Source organism: Chelonia mydas, chromosome 7 (genome assembly GCF_015237465.2).
Source record: "Chelonia mydas isolate rCheMyd1 chromosome 7, rCheMyd1.pri.v2, whole genome shotgun sequence".
In the NCBI taxonomy this organism is placed as follows: Eukaryota; Metazoa; Chordata; order Testudines; family Cheloniidae; genus Chelonia; species Chelonia mydas.
This window is the reverse complement of record NC_057853.1, coordinates 52,864,446-52,880,600: the sequence shown is the minus strand read 5'-3', so window position 1 is coordinate 52,880,600 and position 16,155 is coordinate 52,864,446. Positions and strand designations below refer to the sequence as shown.

Genomic DNA, 16,155 nt, shown 5'->3' with positions numbered 1-16,155 from the left:
CAAGAGCCCTTGTTTTGGGCCACTAGCACAATAGCTAGTGGCTGCTGCTTTCTCCCACTCAAGACAGTTTCTGAGGTAGTTCAAAGTGCCTAACCCTCAAACAGGAACGCAGGGCATGCTAAAAGCAATCAGCAGTCCATCAACTTCCATACTCGGTCTCTGGAGAAATAACAGCTCACACTCACACAATGAGACACTTGAACTTGCAGCATGTGCCCCTCTGCAATGGGCTGTTATCCGGGCTATAATTTCACTCTTGTTGAGACCTGACACTATTTCAGTTTGGCAGCTGCATCAAGGAAACAAATGTGGTAGCAAATAAAACTGACTTGGGCAAAACCCAAAGGGTTCCAATGGCCAGTCTGCCCTTTCCCTCCCCACCAGCACACACCATTTCGTACTCTGCTCCTGTCTAAGTGAGATCAGGGCTTGTTCATACAGGAAAGTGTTACCAGATATTCCATGTAATTACAATGGTATCATTAAACCACTACAGTATTTCAGGTTTCAGAGAAGCAGCCGTGTTAGACTGTATTCGCAAAAAGAAAAGGAGTACTAGTGGCACCTTAGAGACTAACAAATTTATTTGAGCATAAGCTTTCATGAGCTCCAGCTCACTTCATCGGATGCATTCAGTGGAATATATTCAGGAGTGCAGGAGGGGGCTGTGGGTTGAGGCAGTGGGTTGGGGTGCAGAGGGGGAATATTCAGCCCTCACCTTACTTTATAACTTTTCCCCTGAATGCATCCAATGAAGTGAGCTGTAGCTCACGATAGCTTATGCTCAGATAAATTTGTTAGTCTCTAAGGTGCCACAAGTACTCCTTTTCTTTTTATAGTATTTCACTATTACTTCCCCTGTGGACACCTTTATTCCAGAATAAGAGTGGCTTTTTCAGCTTGGTTTAAACTGCTTCCAAAATGACAAACTAAACTGAAAAGGGCCCTTTTATACTAAAATAAGTGTCCACCTGGGGGGAGAGGGGGCTCTACCAGTTAAAGTCCTCACCTTACTTTATAACTTTCCTGTGTATACAAGACCTAACTAGCTGCAAATCACCTCAGTCCAGTGTGTATCTGTAGAGAAATTCCCTCCCTCCTCTTTGATTAAAGCACATCCCTTGGTCCCTTTGTGGGACAAACCTCTTTCAGCCATAGCCAGCAGATTAGAATCCCCGCCGAAGCCAACCTACCCATGCTGCTCCTATGTGATCTGCACTGACCCCTCTGAGCAAGGAAAAGCTTTCCCTTCCCCTGCAGTGCTATTGGCCTGAGGAGCTGATCCTGGTCTCCTCCATAGTAGTGGCAAGCTGTAACCATAGCGTTTCTGAACTGCCCCTACACTGTACATGGCTCTGCCACCACAGAGTTATCCTTCCCTTTGACCTATTTGTGGGCAATGAATGAGCACAGCTCAGGATTAAGGTCTTCCCCTTAAGAGGTGCAACATCCTTGTGATGGGTTTCCCCTGGGGTGCCACTTGGAACTGGGGTACCACTGAGCCCGCTTGTCCCACCAGCCTGCGCTCCCTACATATTGTATTGCTGAGACAAATCAGACAAGCCCTCAGGCTTTACCAGCACACAAACAGGTAGGAACACACCCAGCTGCAGTTATCAGGTCTGCATGAGAAAGCTCAGTGAAGGAATTGCCCAGCACTCAAGTGCACACCCCCTCTGGGGTGTAAACCCAAATTGTATCATCTTCTGAGGCACAGAGAACTATGCAGCATAAGCTCATTGAAATCCGTCCCCTTCCTCAACGTGGAGGAAGATATGCACAGCTTTTTGCCCCCACCCCGTTATGAATTCCACAAACTGGTTTTAGAGAAAACAAAAACAAGTTTATTAACTACAAAAGATAGATTTTAAGTGATTATAAGGGATAGCAAACAGATCAAAGCAGATTATCTAGCAAATGAAACAAACACACCAGTTAAGCTTAATATACTAAAGAAATGGTTATAACTAGCAAATTCTCACCCTAAATGTTGTTTTAGACAGATTGCAGAGATTCTTGAAGGCAAGCTGCTCTTGCTTGCAGCTTAAAACTCCAGGTATTTCTTTCACAGACAAAACACCCTCCAGCCTAGGTTCAATCCTTTCTTCCCCAGTTCAGTCTTAGATGTTTACAGCAGTCATCTTGGGCAGGCAGACGGTGAAGAAGGAACCACGATTATGTCACTCCCTGGCCTTAAATAGGTTTTACATATGGCAAAAGGAATCCTTTGTCTTCCAGTGTAATTCCCACCCCCCACCCCTGGTCAGTGGAAAAGTACTAATTTTATCATGGAGTCCAATATCAGATGATATGATCACATGGCCCTGCAGCCATAACTCAAAGTCTATTTACAGCGTACACAGGAAGGCTTTCCAGGAAGGTGGGAGATTAGCATCTTCAAAGACCTATTGTTTTTCCTGATGGCCCTTTCCAGCCAGCAATCTAGACTGATTGTATTCTGTCCAGTGGGCGTTCACCAGGTGTAAACACATTTGTAATAGGTGCATCAACAATATTCCTAACTTCAGATACCAAAATGATTCATGCATACAAATATGATAATCATATTCAGTAAATCATAACTTTTCCAATGATATCTCACACGACCCATCTTGCATAAAATACATCTTAGATATGCCATAATCATACTATACCAATACTTCTCTGAAGAACATGGGAATTAGTGTCACAATCCCAATCCCCCTTTGTCAAGAAGCAGGAAGGTGGAATTGCTTTCTGCTGCTGCTGTAGGGGCAAATCCTGCTCACATGGAAGTCAATGGCAAGACTCCTGAATTCACTGCAGCAAGCCTTGGGCCTTAGACTATGTCTACGCTGGCAATTGAATGACAAAACTTTTGTCTTTCAGAGGCGTCCTCGCACCCCAACCCCCACCCTGAAAAGACAAAAGTTTTGCCACGACAAGTGCCAGTGTGAATAGTGCATTGTTGTCAGAAGCACTCTCCTGCTGACAATGCAAACTCCACTCGTTGGGGGTGGAAGTTTTATGTCGGCAGGAGAACAGACAAACAGTGGCTACACTGCATGACTTTTAGCAGCACAGCTGTAGCAACAAAAGCTGGGTAGTGTAGACATAGTCTTAGTCCCTCATCCTTGTGGGCTCAGCACAGAGAACAGCATTTTTTTAAAGATCAGGAAGTGACACTGACTTCGTATCCTTCAGGAGAGGCAATCTTTTACTTCCTCAGTAATGTGGAGGTCACACACCCTAACACGGGAACAGTACACCCCCCGCCACCTCCTCATCTACGTGCTTGTAACTAATCGAGCCAGTTAATCCAGATCAGCTTTGCTGCCTGAACCGTAACTGTAGTGCAGTGGATTTCCCTGTGACTGTTGTTTGGGTGGGTGGACGGCAGGGAGAAAAGAGACTGTTTAGCAGCCAAAGAGTCAAGTTACTCTCTTCCTTCTAAGACTCTAGTGACATGAATGTGATGTGGGGATGTCAAAGGCTATCCCTTCCCCCAAGAGAGAGGTTGGAGAGCGAAGGTATTAAAACAAATCTGAATAATCACACCCATTATTTAGCAAATCCACACTAGATCAATCCAGACCATGTTGGTACTGTGCCCAGAAGTCAGTGAGCCTACAAAGACACAGGCATTACCATAGGCCATTTGTTTTTCTCCTTTTTTGATATTACTCACACCAATCAAAGGTAGAATGGGTGCAAGAAGAAAGTTATTCCATGCCTTCACATCTGTGTATGCCTCAGGAATTCTGAATGATTTCCTGCCTCCTAGGAGAGCACCGTTTGTGTTCAGGGAAGTAAAGAGAGAATACTGTCTCCTCCATACACCTTATATGATAAAATGATAAGAGAGGGATTTAAGAGTGCAATCATGCCCAGAGCTGGTGATAGCCAGGCTGTAAGGTGAGTGGAAGAAACAGGGAGAATAAGATCAAGGAATTCTAACAGGTTTGCTTAAATCCTATAAATCCTACTTAGAGAGGGAAAAACAGCTAGGTAAACTTTCATTTAATTAACACTTTCCCCACTTCGCTATTATGAAGGTACAGCACTCTTGAGAAAGGCTGTGGTGCTAAATGGAGCAGCAGAATCTAACAGGTACATCCAGCTTCCAAGATCCAGCAATATCACCATGTACATCACCCAGCAGTGCTCCCACGGAACTCATTAAGAGGAGATAATTATCCTCTGCACAGTTGCACACAGTAAGCATCCCAGGGACTGTTTCTGTTAGTGAGCAAGTAAATGTCTCAACACCCCAGACTCTCTGCTTAATTACAAGTGTAATAGTCAGACAGAGTGTGATCATAGCAGCTATAACTGCCCAGGACACAGTCAGCATCCACACTTAATGATCACAGCATGAAATCCAGAGTCAAGTGAACTGTCAAAGTAGTTTTTAAACAAACAAGTATTGTAATGCCTAAGTGCATTAATGGAAAAGAAAAAAAACAACAGAGCACATTCAGTGCTTTGGCAACTGTAAGACCCAAGTATGGCATACTATGGCTATGGTAAAGATATAGCAGAGATTTAAATGATCAGAGAAGGCAACTAAATCAGTAGGAAGCACTGCATAATTTACTAATGCAACTGTAAAATCGGGGATTAGTTAGCATGGAACATACAGTTAAAGGGACTCCAATAAATTATTTGAGATGAAGGTTGAAGGAAAAAAAAATGGATAGTTCCCTCTTTTTCTCCCTATCCTATAATAAGAGACTATTTGTTGATGTTCATATCAGATACATATAGAACAAGATACTTGTCTCTCCACCCGAGTAAGGGGCACGAGGCTATGCTCAATGCTAAAGGTTTTAGAGTACAGAATAGACAGAGCAGTCACTGGGAGAGGTGATCTTAGAATTCACAGCCTCCTTGCTCCCAGCTTAGTGCATATTCTATTTAACCAAAGGGTATTCGGCAAGTCTCTCATCCACAGATCATCATCCGGCTTGGCAGTGCTGTGGGCCAAGGAGACCAACCCTGAAATGCAGAATGCACCACAAAATCCAGGCCCTTACATGCAGAACTTCCTCCCTGGACCAACAGGTAGGGACATCATCCTCTTTCTCTTTCAGGTTCCTCTTCAAGACCCATGATGCCACCAAGAAATGTCTGCCATCTTATACTGGCTAGGTTGTGGGACAGTCCAATGCAACCAATGCTCATGAACTTATTGTTAAAGAAAACCACAGATAATCTGGAACTATCAAATTGAACAAAAATTCTCCTGTGGATAGGGCACCAGACTGGGAATTGGGGACCTTTTTCAATTCCTCACTTTCCCGTGTTGTGTCATCTTTGATAAGTCACTTTGTCATTCTGTTCTTGCTTCCTCTCCCACCACTTGTTTTGTCCTGTCCACGTAGAGTGTAAGCTGATTGGGGCAGGAACTGTCTGTAAGTAAACTGGATAGCACAACAGGGATCCGATCTTGGTTGGGGCCTCTAGGCACTACTGTAATACAAATAACAGAAACGAATCCAGGTAACATTATCTTATTACTGTTACACCCATGCCATGCCACGCCCCCCTCCCTCTTTCTATTGTCCACTAAGGCCATGTCTATACATACAGCGCTGCAGCGACCCAGTTGTACCGACACAACTGTGTGACTGCAGCGCGTCTGGTGAAGACGCTCTATGTTGATGGGAGAGCGGTCTCTCATCGGCATAAAAAAACCCCACCTCTGTGAGCGGCAGAAGCTACGTCTGTGGGAGAAGCTCTCCTGCCGCCACAGCACTGTGCATATGAGCACTTATGTCGGTGTAACTTATGTTGCTCAGGGGGGTGGTTTACTCACACCCCTGAGTGACATAAGTTATGTCAACTATAATAAGCTATCCAGGCCAGGTAGTGGGTCTTCTTGTGTGATGTTACCGTAGTACAGATAAGGAGAACAGAGCATGGCAAACTCTTTGTCCGTCCCCGTCCCCCCCCCCCCCCCCCCCCCCCCCCCGAAAAGCAGGTGGTCTAAACTAGAAGTGCTTCGGAGGAAATCACATTTGATATCTTCCCCCACCAATGTATTCTGTGGTAAAAAGGATGCTACTCTGGGAGCTGGTCCTGAATTTCTACCTTTCTTGGTCATTCTTCATAGATTAATAGAAGGTCCAAAAATGTCAAGGACTAAGAAGAAAGATTAATACACATCTGGTGAAGCACACCTTTACCATTATAATCAATTGTAAGTTAACTCAATTTTGGGTCACGAACCAGCAACTCAAGTCAGGCAGGAGGCTTGCTGTAGAGTCTGCATGTGCTAACACACACAAGCACTGTTCACATCCTAGTTGTGAAAACAATTTATTTCATTCCTTATAAGGCTTTATTTCACAATGAAGCAAAACTCAAGACCACATTATGGCTGACTGAGTAACATTTAGCAAACATCCATCCTGTTATCACAAGACCCTGCGACCCCATAGAACAATCTCAGCTAATGGAGAAAGTGACCCCACCCCAAAGAAATGTTCAAGTCAAGAACCCCTGAGGAATGCTGACAGCCACCATCAGCCCCAAATGCTCGCTGATCACTACTTTTAACTTCTTCTCCAAAGATGACACCAGCTTCAGCTACTCGTCTCCAGTTACTTGGGAAAAGCAAGTCTTCCTTTAAAAATCATCTGTGATATTAGGGAACCTTCTCAGTAGTTTGTTCACTGTCTTTGGAGATAAGTTTCCCATCTGGCCCAGGGCCTCCTGTTTAAGTCTTTTCTTGTGCTCCACCTGAAACAAAGAATTAACCTCTTTTATTTGCTGAAGTGATTCATGCACATACCCCAGCAATACTTCTAATGATACAGTCATTTCAAAAGCATACCATCCGCCCACTGAGTGAGAGTTATGGTACCAATTGCCTGGATAATCCTAAGGATTGCTTTCAGAAGCCAGTGACTGCTGCCGCCTATTTGAAATGCAGCATAGCTGAAGTTGTGTTGGTCCCAGGATATTAGAGAGACAAGGTGGGTGAGGTAATAGCTTTTATTGGACCAAACTTCCACAGAACTGTTTTTCAGGTGTGGGGAAAAGTACTCTGAGCATCACAGCTAAATGCAAGATGGAACAGTCTGTTTAGTGTAAATAGTTAGCATATAATCTAAGGGACCATTCAAGGTTGATTCAATGATCAACACCCCCCACATGCACCTTTCAAGATCCATGGATCCTACACATGCCAAACACAACATGTGGTGTACCTCATCCAGTGCACTAAATGCCCCAAATAAGACCTATGTGGGTGAAACCAGACAGACAATCACTACACTCTCGAATGAAGTCACACAGGAAAATGATAAAAGACAAAAGCACCCCATCACCTGTGAGTGAACACCTTCCATAAAGCAATCACTCTATATCTGACCAGTGAGTCCTCACCCTCAAAGGAAACCTGCACAACACTTTCAAAAGACGAGCCTGGGAGCTTTAATTCATAATTGCTAGACACTAAAAGTCATAGATTGAAGAGACACACTGGATTTATGGTTTACAACAGCAGTTCTCAAACTTTAGTAACCCGAGGATGCCTATTTTGATCAAAAAAATTTTCAGGGACCCCCAAAGCCCCAGACTCTGCCCCCACTCCACCCCTTCCCCCAAGTCCCTACCCCACCTCTTTCTGCCCCCTCCCCACTCCTCCCTCCTTTCCAGCACCTCCTGCACACCAGGGAACAGTGTGCAGGAGGGAGGGGGAGAAGTTGGGGGGGGGGCAGGGGAACAGTTAAACAGCGGGGGCCTGAGGACCCCCTGGAGTACCCTCGTGGACCCCAGTTTGAGAAATGCTGGTTTACAACAATCTGTAACCCACTAACCCCCCTTTTAATCCTATGACTGCAGAGGTGTTAATGGGCCACTCTACCTTGAATGCAAAAAGGATGAGAAGTACTTGTGGCACTTTAGAGACTAACCAATTTATTTGAACGTAAGCTTTCGTGGGCTAAAGCCCACTTCATCGGATGCATGCAGTGGAAAATACAGTAGGAAGATATATACACACACAGAGAACATGAAAAAATGGGGGTTGCCATACCAACTCTGACGAGAGTAATCGATTAAGGTGGGCTATTATCAGCAGGAGGAAAAAACCCCAAAACTTTTGTAGTGATAATCAGGATGGCCCATTTTTCACTACAAAAGTTTTTTTTTTTTCTCTCCTGCTGATAATAGCCCACCTTAATCGATTACTCTCGTCAGAGTTGGTATGGCAACCCCCATTTTTTCATGTTCTCTGTGTGTGTATATATCTTCCTACTGTATTTTCCACTGCATGCATCCGATGAAGTGGGCTTTAGCCCACGAAAGCTTACACTCAAATAAATTGGTTAGTCTCTAAAGTGCCACAAGTACTCCTGTTCTTTTTGCTGATACAGACTAACACAGCTACCACTCTGAAACCTGTCTACCTTGAATGGTTCCTCAGAATATGTGCTAATTACTTATGCTAAACAATCTTCTCCATCTTGCATTTAGCTGTGACACAGAGTACTTTTTCCACACCTGAAGAAGAGCTCTGTGGGGCTTGAAAGCTTCTCTCCCCCGAATAGAAGTTGGTCAGATAAAAGATTACCTCACCCACCTCCTCTCTCATTTGAGATTATGAAGTTAAAGGGCACTGTCAACTTAAAAAAACCCCAAACATCTTTCAGTTTTTTAGTTTACTACTGTTATAAGTAACTTCTAGGTTTACTTAAACAGTACCAGTGTGGAGTTAAAAATACTGTTCTTTATTTTTGCAATTTGTTTTCTTTGTAATTTGACAATGCTTCATATCTAGTCAGCTTCCTGTTTATGCAAGTCTTTCACACAGTAGAGTAGAATGACAAAGGCAAATGCAGTACATGAAACTATTTTTAGGAGGGTTTTTAAAATTTGAAATCTAGTCAGTATTAATGTATTCCTTTAAGTAGGAACACAGTCTTACTGTGTCTATGCTTTGCTTTACTACTTTTGGATCCTCCTCTTTCTCCAAATGTCTCTGTTTTCACCTCCATGGGGTCTTCACCCTGCGAAGTACTTTTTGGCTTGTTCCCTCATGATCACAAGGATGGCTCTATAAGACTTCTGAATTTTCATTACCATTTTCAATACCAGAAGGTTTGGATTTCCATTGCTCTCCAGTGACAGATTAAGACCACCTATCCCAGCACTAAACATGTAAGTGAATGTTTCTGAAGCCCAGGGTCAGATTGAGCAGGTACTGTCTGGTACGCTGTACGAACACCAGTTGTCTATCAGCTCTGGTATTTCTGAAGTATCAGAGGGGTAGCCGTATTAGTCTGTATCCACAAAAACAACGAGGAGTCCTGTGGCACCTTAAAGACTAACAGATTTATTTGGGCATAAGCTTCAATCTGAAGAAGTGGGGCACAAAATCTTATGCCCAAATAAATCTGTTAATCTTTAAGGTGCCACCGGACTCCTCGGTATTTCTGAAGTATCTGACCTTTTTTTAAAATAAAATTTCTAAACATAACAAACCTTCCACCATAGTTTATCTGAATCTGAAGACAATTTGGGCATAATAGTTTTAATAGACATAATTGCCTTATGCATCCCAGTGGGTTGTTAACTATGAAGATAGTCAAGAAGAAAAATCCAGCTATTCTGGGATTCATGGGAAGAGCTTGGAGTCCAGTCCCACTGCCTTCTCAATCTGGCCCCTGCCTTGCACAGACATTCACCCAACTTTAGGAACCAACATTAACTCACAAGTTTAAAAAGCAGATTAATCAGTCTGCAGCTCACTTTATTAGGGCTAATGGCAAGCCCAGAACTAATAGCACAGATTACTGTAGATCACTTGATCTACTTGCACCAAAAGGTTTACACCCCTCGTTCAAAACTCTCTCTTGGTGTAGAGGGAAACAATGTTTTCTGCATCTCCACCACAGCAGAGTCCATAGTTATCAGACTATAACTGACATCAACCCCCCATTTTATATTTTACTCAACCTCTGTTTAGTTTGAAAGTGCACCTGCTGTACTGATCAGAGGTTGGTAAACACGTAACTACTCACATCCAAATGTTCCCCGACACACAAGAAGCAATGCGTGTCTGATCTAATGTGGATCATCTCCCTCCCCCAGATCAGTACAATACCAATTAAATTGCATAGTGAGTGTCCTTGGCACTACTAAAAGAATAATTGAGGGCTTCCTCCCTCCCTGCCACTAATTCAAGATGACCAAAGAGGCTTTAATTACATCTGTCTTTGCCACACAGTCATAGAATGTCTGGATCTCCTTGGCACAAGCTGCATCGCTGAACTCATTCTGCTTCCAGCAAGCCATCAGTAATGACATCTCTGTAGTACACGTTGCCTCTGGAAGGAAGAGATACTGCAGTAAAAATCTCAGTTACTCAGGAATATTTCACATTAACAGCCTCTGTGTTGCATAACTCTCAGGAGAGAGGGATAAAACAAGTAGGTGGAGAGAGGGGAACACAGGAGAGAAGAAATCTCAGCATCACTTTGCTCACAGCAAGATGCTATGCACCCTTTCAATCCAAAGATCTGAGCCATTGCAGTTATCGGATATCCAGTCATCGGATATCCAGTCAGTCTTAATGATGTCTAGCATTTACATAGTGTTTTGTGCATAACATACTTTACAAACACATATCACATTTCAGGATACCCCAGAAGCTGCCTGAAATTAGGGCCATGATTTGAGGAAGTAACAGTTTGGCCTTTTGCTATCTATCCAAAAGGGGGTTCTTACCAAGTTTCAAAGACACTTTTCTTATGCATATTTTATAAACACTGAGTGAGCACCTTAGGCTTTTTAATGATCCAAGTGTGGAATTTGCTCCCTCTGAGGCAAACTGCTGCTCCGGTGCTTCCCCTGTGACCTGCCATTTCTACAAAGAGCTGAACGCAATACTTGGGGGGCATGGGGGAGGGTGGTGCGCGGGGGTGACCCCACCTCCACTCCAAAGACCCAATGGACACTTCAGAGCCCAGTTCAACAAGGCAGGAGGAGGAAAGCGGGAGCGAGGGTGCTGAGCAGGAGGGGGACAGCCCATCATTCCTAGATGCATGCAGCCGGGAGCAGTTTTCAAGCCAGGAGGAAGGTAGCCAGTCGCAGCGGACGATGCTTGGGGAAGAACACACACCAGAGGAGGTGCCGGGTAAGCAGCTTTTATTTTGGGCAGGAAGTTGTTTGGTGCAGGCTCTTGGGCCGAGGAGGGTTAGGGCTGCATGTAGGATTAGATGTGGAATAGAGCGTTGATGTGCTCTCTCACATCGCGGTAATCGGTCTCAGTGATCTCTTCAAAGGTCTCATGCAGAAGCTGGACAATCCACTTGAGCAGGTTCCTTGGCAGAGCTACTGTGCTCCTTTTCCCAGTAAGGCTAACATGTCTGCGCCACTGTGCCGTGAGGGGCGGGAGAACCATTGTTGCACACAGGCAAGGTGCATATGGGCCACGGCGGAAGCCGCATTGTAGTAGAAGACCCTCCCTTGCTTCCCAGGTCACCCTCAGCAGCGAGATATCTTCCAGGACGAACTCATTCTGTGGAAAATATGGGGACAGTGTTCAGTTTAGGGGCCACCTGCAGCTGTTGGCTCTCCCAAAGGCACAGAACCGCAGAGGACAGTACGGCTGTGAAACCATCAGTCTCCCTTGCCCCTGTGCTTACTCACCATTTTAGGGCTCCTGTGGGTTATGTGCACTTGCCTTGGTACTGGCAACTTCTACTATCGTGTACACTGTACTTGTCTTTAAGTACGGCCGAATCATTGCTCTGTCTGGTGTGAACAATGCTGCCTCTGTTAAATGTTGCATTTTGGCTTTACAGATGCAACCTTGAGATCCCAGCCATCCTTATCAACGGCCGAAAGACTCCAAAGAATCAGGAAGTGTCCACGAAGAAGCAAAGAGGACATGCTGCATGAAGTAAATGCAGCAGTCCCTTAATGAAAAATCAAAAAGTGCAGGAGTGGCGGGAGAGCGAAAGGAGGGTCCGCCAGCAGAATGCGGATCGCCGGCACCAAAGCACGGAGCGGCTGCTAAGCACCACGGAGCGCCAAGTGGACTCGATACAGGTGCTTGTAGCAATGCAGGCAGAGCACTTCCGCGCCCGCCTGCCATTGCAGCCCTTGTCCCAAAACTCTTTCCCTTGTGCCCCCTTGTCACTGCCAACCCACTTTCCCCAACATCCAGGTTCTTATCACCACCAGGTGCCTCCAATACCTGTAGTTTCACCATCCAGCCCTGCAAACTATGACCCTTACCGACTGCACTCAACCCCCATCACCATGCATTTTATCCAGCCTGAAGTGCAGCACTCATTGCATGGCACTCCAGACAGGAAGACTGAGTATGATAACAGGACATACGCAAGTCTGTGACTGTCCCGTTCCTCACCCCATCCCCTTCTCTCACCCCACACAGCACAGATGTGTCATGCCCTTTCTGTTTCCCAAGCAGTTGTGTTTCTTTTCAAAGAATGAATTTTCTTTTCAAAAGGCAAAAATTTCATTTATTGAAAACATTTTTTATTATTGCATTAAGTAAAAGATACCATAGCCCAGGAAAGCAATAGGCACTGCAAGTCAGTGCATCATATGTAGCAAATACAGATTCCTACTAACATTGGAACCACTGCACTTCACTCCCGTGCTAGGCACCAAACATTAGTGGTGGCTTTCAGCCTCAAATTGCTCCCTCAAGGCATCCCTAATCCTTTCAGCCCCTGCCCTGGGCCCCTCTAATAGCCCTGCTCTCTGGCTGTTCAAATTCAGCCTCCAGGTGTTGAGCCTCCAAGGTCCATGCCCTTCCCTTCACAAGTGTTAAGGAGGGTACAACACGCAGATATAACCGTGGGAACGTTGTCATTGGCCAGGTCCAGCTTCCCATACAGACAACACCAGTGGCCCTTTAAATGGCCAAACGCAAACTCCACAGTCATTCTGCACCGACTCAGCCTGTTGTTGAACCACTCCTTGCTGCTGTCAACGCTCCCTGTGTAGGGTTTTCATGAGCCACGGAGTTAAAGGGTAAGAGGGGTCTCCAAGGACCACAATGGGCATTTTGACTTCCCCTACGGCGATCTTCTAGTCTGGGAAGAAAGTCTTGGCTTGCAGCTTCCTGAACATGCCTGTGTTCTGAAAGATGTGTGCGTCATGCACCTTTCCAGACGAGCTTTGCGTTAATGTCAATGAAACGCCCATTGTGATCCACAAGCGCCTGGAGAACCATAGAGAAATAGCCCTTCTGATTTAGGTACTCTGAGGCTAGGTGGGTTGTTGCCAGAATTGGAATATGCATCCCATCTGTTGCCCCTCCAGAGTTAGGGAAACCCATTTGTGCAAAGCCAGCCACAATATCATGCATGTTACCCAGAGTCATGGTTCTTCTGAGCAGGATGTGATTAATGGCCCTGCAAACTTGCATCAACATGATTCCAATGGTCAACTTTCCCACTCCAAACTGGTTAGTGACCGATCGGTAGCTGTCTGGAGTTCCCAGCCTCCAGATTGCAATAGCCACCTGCTTCTCCACCAGCAGGGCAGCTCTCAATCTGCGCTACAGGGTGGGGGTGAGCTCCTCACACAGTCCCATGAAGGTGGCTTTTCTCATGCGAAAGTTCTGCAGCCACTGCTCATCATCCCAGACTTGCATGACAATGTGATCCCACCACTCAGTGCTTGTTTCCCAAGCCCAAAAGTGGCATTCCACTGTGGTGACATGTCTGTGAATGCCACAAGCAATCTCATGTCGAATGCGTTACGCGGGTCGACATCATCGTTGGACTCCTCACTGTCAGTTTGTAGCTTAAGGAGTAACTTGACTGCAATTCGTGACGTGCTGGCGAGACCCATCAGCATACTCCTCAGCAGTTCAGGATCCATTCCCGCAGACCGAAAGGGAAGACAGAGCATGCAGTACAAAAAACGTTGAAAGATGGCGCCAAACGTGGACGGAAGCACAGGGATTGCTGGGATGTGAACCGATGCATCACATGGTATTGGGACAGGACCCAGAATGCCCCGCACCCACCCACCCCCTTCCCACAAGCCACAGCACCAGAATGGGAAGAGGTGCTCTGTGGGATAGCTTCCCACAATGAACTGCTCCCCATGCCACTGCAAGTGCCACAAATGTGGCCATGCCAGTGCGCTTGCAGCTGAAAGTGTGAACACACTGCAGCACTTTCCCTGCTGTGGTCTCCAAGGGCTGGTTTAACTCACAGGGCTCCACATCTGCAAGTGTAGCCATGTCTTTATATTATGCTTCTCTTTACATGACAGCATTTAAGAACATAAGATACCAGATCATTCTTATGGAGCCCCAGCATATATCATGCCCTACATAAATTCTTCACATAAAAGTACCCCCTATTCTCTACCCAGAGACAACTACACTGCACCAGCAGCAACCTCTTCCGTCCAAAGGGGGTTTCAGAAAGATTAAAAGCGAACAGCCTCTGGAAGAGGGAGCATCACCACCCAAACCGGTGTTTCTCCACATTTTCATGCTAGCCACTCCTTCAAAGCCAAACATTTTCAGACACCGTACATTAAAAACTTATGTTACAGTAAATGGATCAACAAGCAGCTTCTCCCCCGTGCGTGTGAGTTGTGTGCGCGCGCGCAGGCGAGCAGCAGCTCACAGACAACACTCCGCGCCCCCCGCCCCGCCCCGCATCCCCTGATTCCAGGCCAAGGACGAGCCCCGTGAGCGCCGCATGGAGCCCGCCCCCGGGGCTGCGTGACACCGGCCAGAGCAACGCCCCGCAGGCAGCCCTGGGCAGACACCCGGCCTCTAGGGAAAGGCTGCCCGTGACGCCGCCGCCCCGGGGCCCGTCCCCGGAGGAGCGAGGTTTACGTCGCGTTGGACCGTGACCCACTTTTCAGCGCCTGGCGCCCCCGCCCGGCCCGCGGTCCCCGGCCCCGCACTCACCCCCCAGGCGCAGGCGGCGGTTCGCCACCTGGTTGGCCAGCACCAGGGGGCGGGTGGGGCGCACGGCGGGGGCCCGCCTCTGCCGCCCGGCGGCCAAACGCCTGAACCAGGCCGGGTACACGGGCGCCGCCATGGCCCTCGCGACGGGCCGTAAAGTGACAGAGGCCCGGTCCCACGTGACCCCCGTTCCGACTCGCGAGAAGCGACAGACCCAGCTCCGCGCCCATCCCCCCACCGGGCAGCCGGGCCTCGCTCCGGCCGCAAAGCCCCGCCCCCGCCTCGGCGCGCCGCAGCGCCCCCTGCCTGGCCTCGCCGGGTCCCTCCAGGGGCACCCCTCCTCCCTGCCCCGCGCCTGCACCCCCCGCAGCCCTGCCGTGCACCCCACGTGCATCCTGCCCCCCTGCCCCTCGCCTGCACCCCCCGCAGCCCTGCCGTGCCCCCCGCCTGCACCCCCCGCAGCCCTGTCATGCCCCCCACGTGCATCCTGCCTCCCTGCTCCCCGCCTGCACCCCCCGCAGCCCTGCCGTGCTCCCCACGTGCATCCCTCCTCCGTGCCCCTCGCCTGCACCCCCCGCAGCCCTGCCGTGCACCCCACGTGCATCCTGCCCCCCTGCCCCTCGTCTGCACCCCCCGCAGCCCTGCCGTGCACCCCACGTGCATCCTGCCCCCCTGCCCCTCGCCTGCACCCCCCGCAGCCCTGCCGTGCCCCCCGCCTGCACCCCCCGCAGCCCTGCCGTGCACCCCACGTGCATCCTGCCCCCCTGCCCCTCGCCTGCACCCCCCGCAGCCCTGCCGTTCACCCCACGTGCATCCTGCCCCCCTGCCCCTCGCCTGAACCCCCCGCAGCCCTGCCGTACCCCCCCACGTGCATCCTGCCCCCCGCCTGCACCCCCCGCAGTCCTGCCGTGCACCCCACGTGCATCCTGCCCCCCGCCTGCACCCCCGCAGCCCTACTGTGCCCCCCGCCTGCACCCCCCGCAGCCCTGCCGTGCCCCCCACGTGCATTCTGCCCCCCTGCCCCTCGCCTGCACCCCCCGCAGCCTGCCGTGCCCCCCACTTGCATCCTGCCTCCCTGCCCCCCGCCTGCACCCCCCGCAGCCCTGCCGTGCCCCCCACGTGCATCCTGCCCCCGGCCTGCACCCCCCGCAGCCCTGCCGTGACCCCCGCCTGCACCTCTGCCCCCCGCCTGCACCCCCCGCAGCCCTGCCGTGACCCCCACCTGCACTCCGCGCAGCCCTGCCATGCCCCCCACG

The 16,155-nt window shown here is 48.6% G+C and overlaps 1 protein-coding gene across 1 annotated transcript; it reads right to left on the bottom strand.

Moving 5' to 3' along the window:
- Positions 1–6,283: 6,283 nt before the first annotated feature.
- CHCHD1 (coiled-coil-helix-coiled-coil-helix domain containing 1) lies at positions 6,284–15,175 on the bottom strand. The gene is made up of 3 exons (XM_037904913.2): positions 14,903–15,175; positions 10,198–10,316; positions 6,284–6,723 (listed from the first exon to the last, which is right to left on the bottom strand). The coding sequence occupies exons 1-3, from the start codon at positions 15,033–15,035 to the stop codon at positions 6,610–6,612; spliced, it is 366 nt and encodes a 121-aa protein (XP_037760841.1). The 5' UTR covers positions 15,036–15,175; the 3' UTR covers positions 6,284–6,609.
- Positions 15,176–16,155: the final 980 nt, after the last annotated feature.

What these genes read in the sequence shown, in the direction of transcription:
- CHCHD1 (XM_037904913.2), bottom strand. Translation starts at nt 15,035, where the DNA reads ATGGCGGCGCCCGTGTACCCGGCCTGGTTCAGGCGTTTGGCCGCCGGG. An exon ending in CCGCCGCCTGCGCCTGGGGG is followed by an intron (nt 10,317 to 14,902) that starts GTGAGTGCGGGG and finishes TCTTCCTTCCAG; the next exon opens with AGGCAACGTGTACTACAGAG. An exon ending in ACTGTGTGGCAAAGACAGAT is followed by an intron (nt 6,724 to 10,197) that starts GTAATTAAAGCC and finishes TCTTTGTTTCAG; the next exon opens with GTGGAGCACAAGAAAAGACT.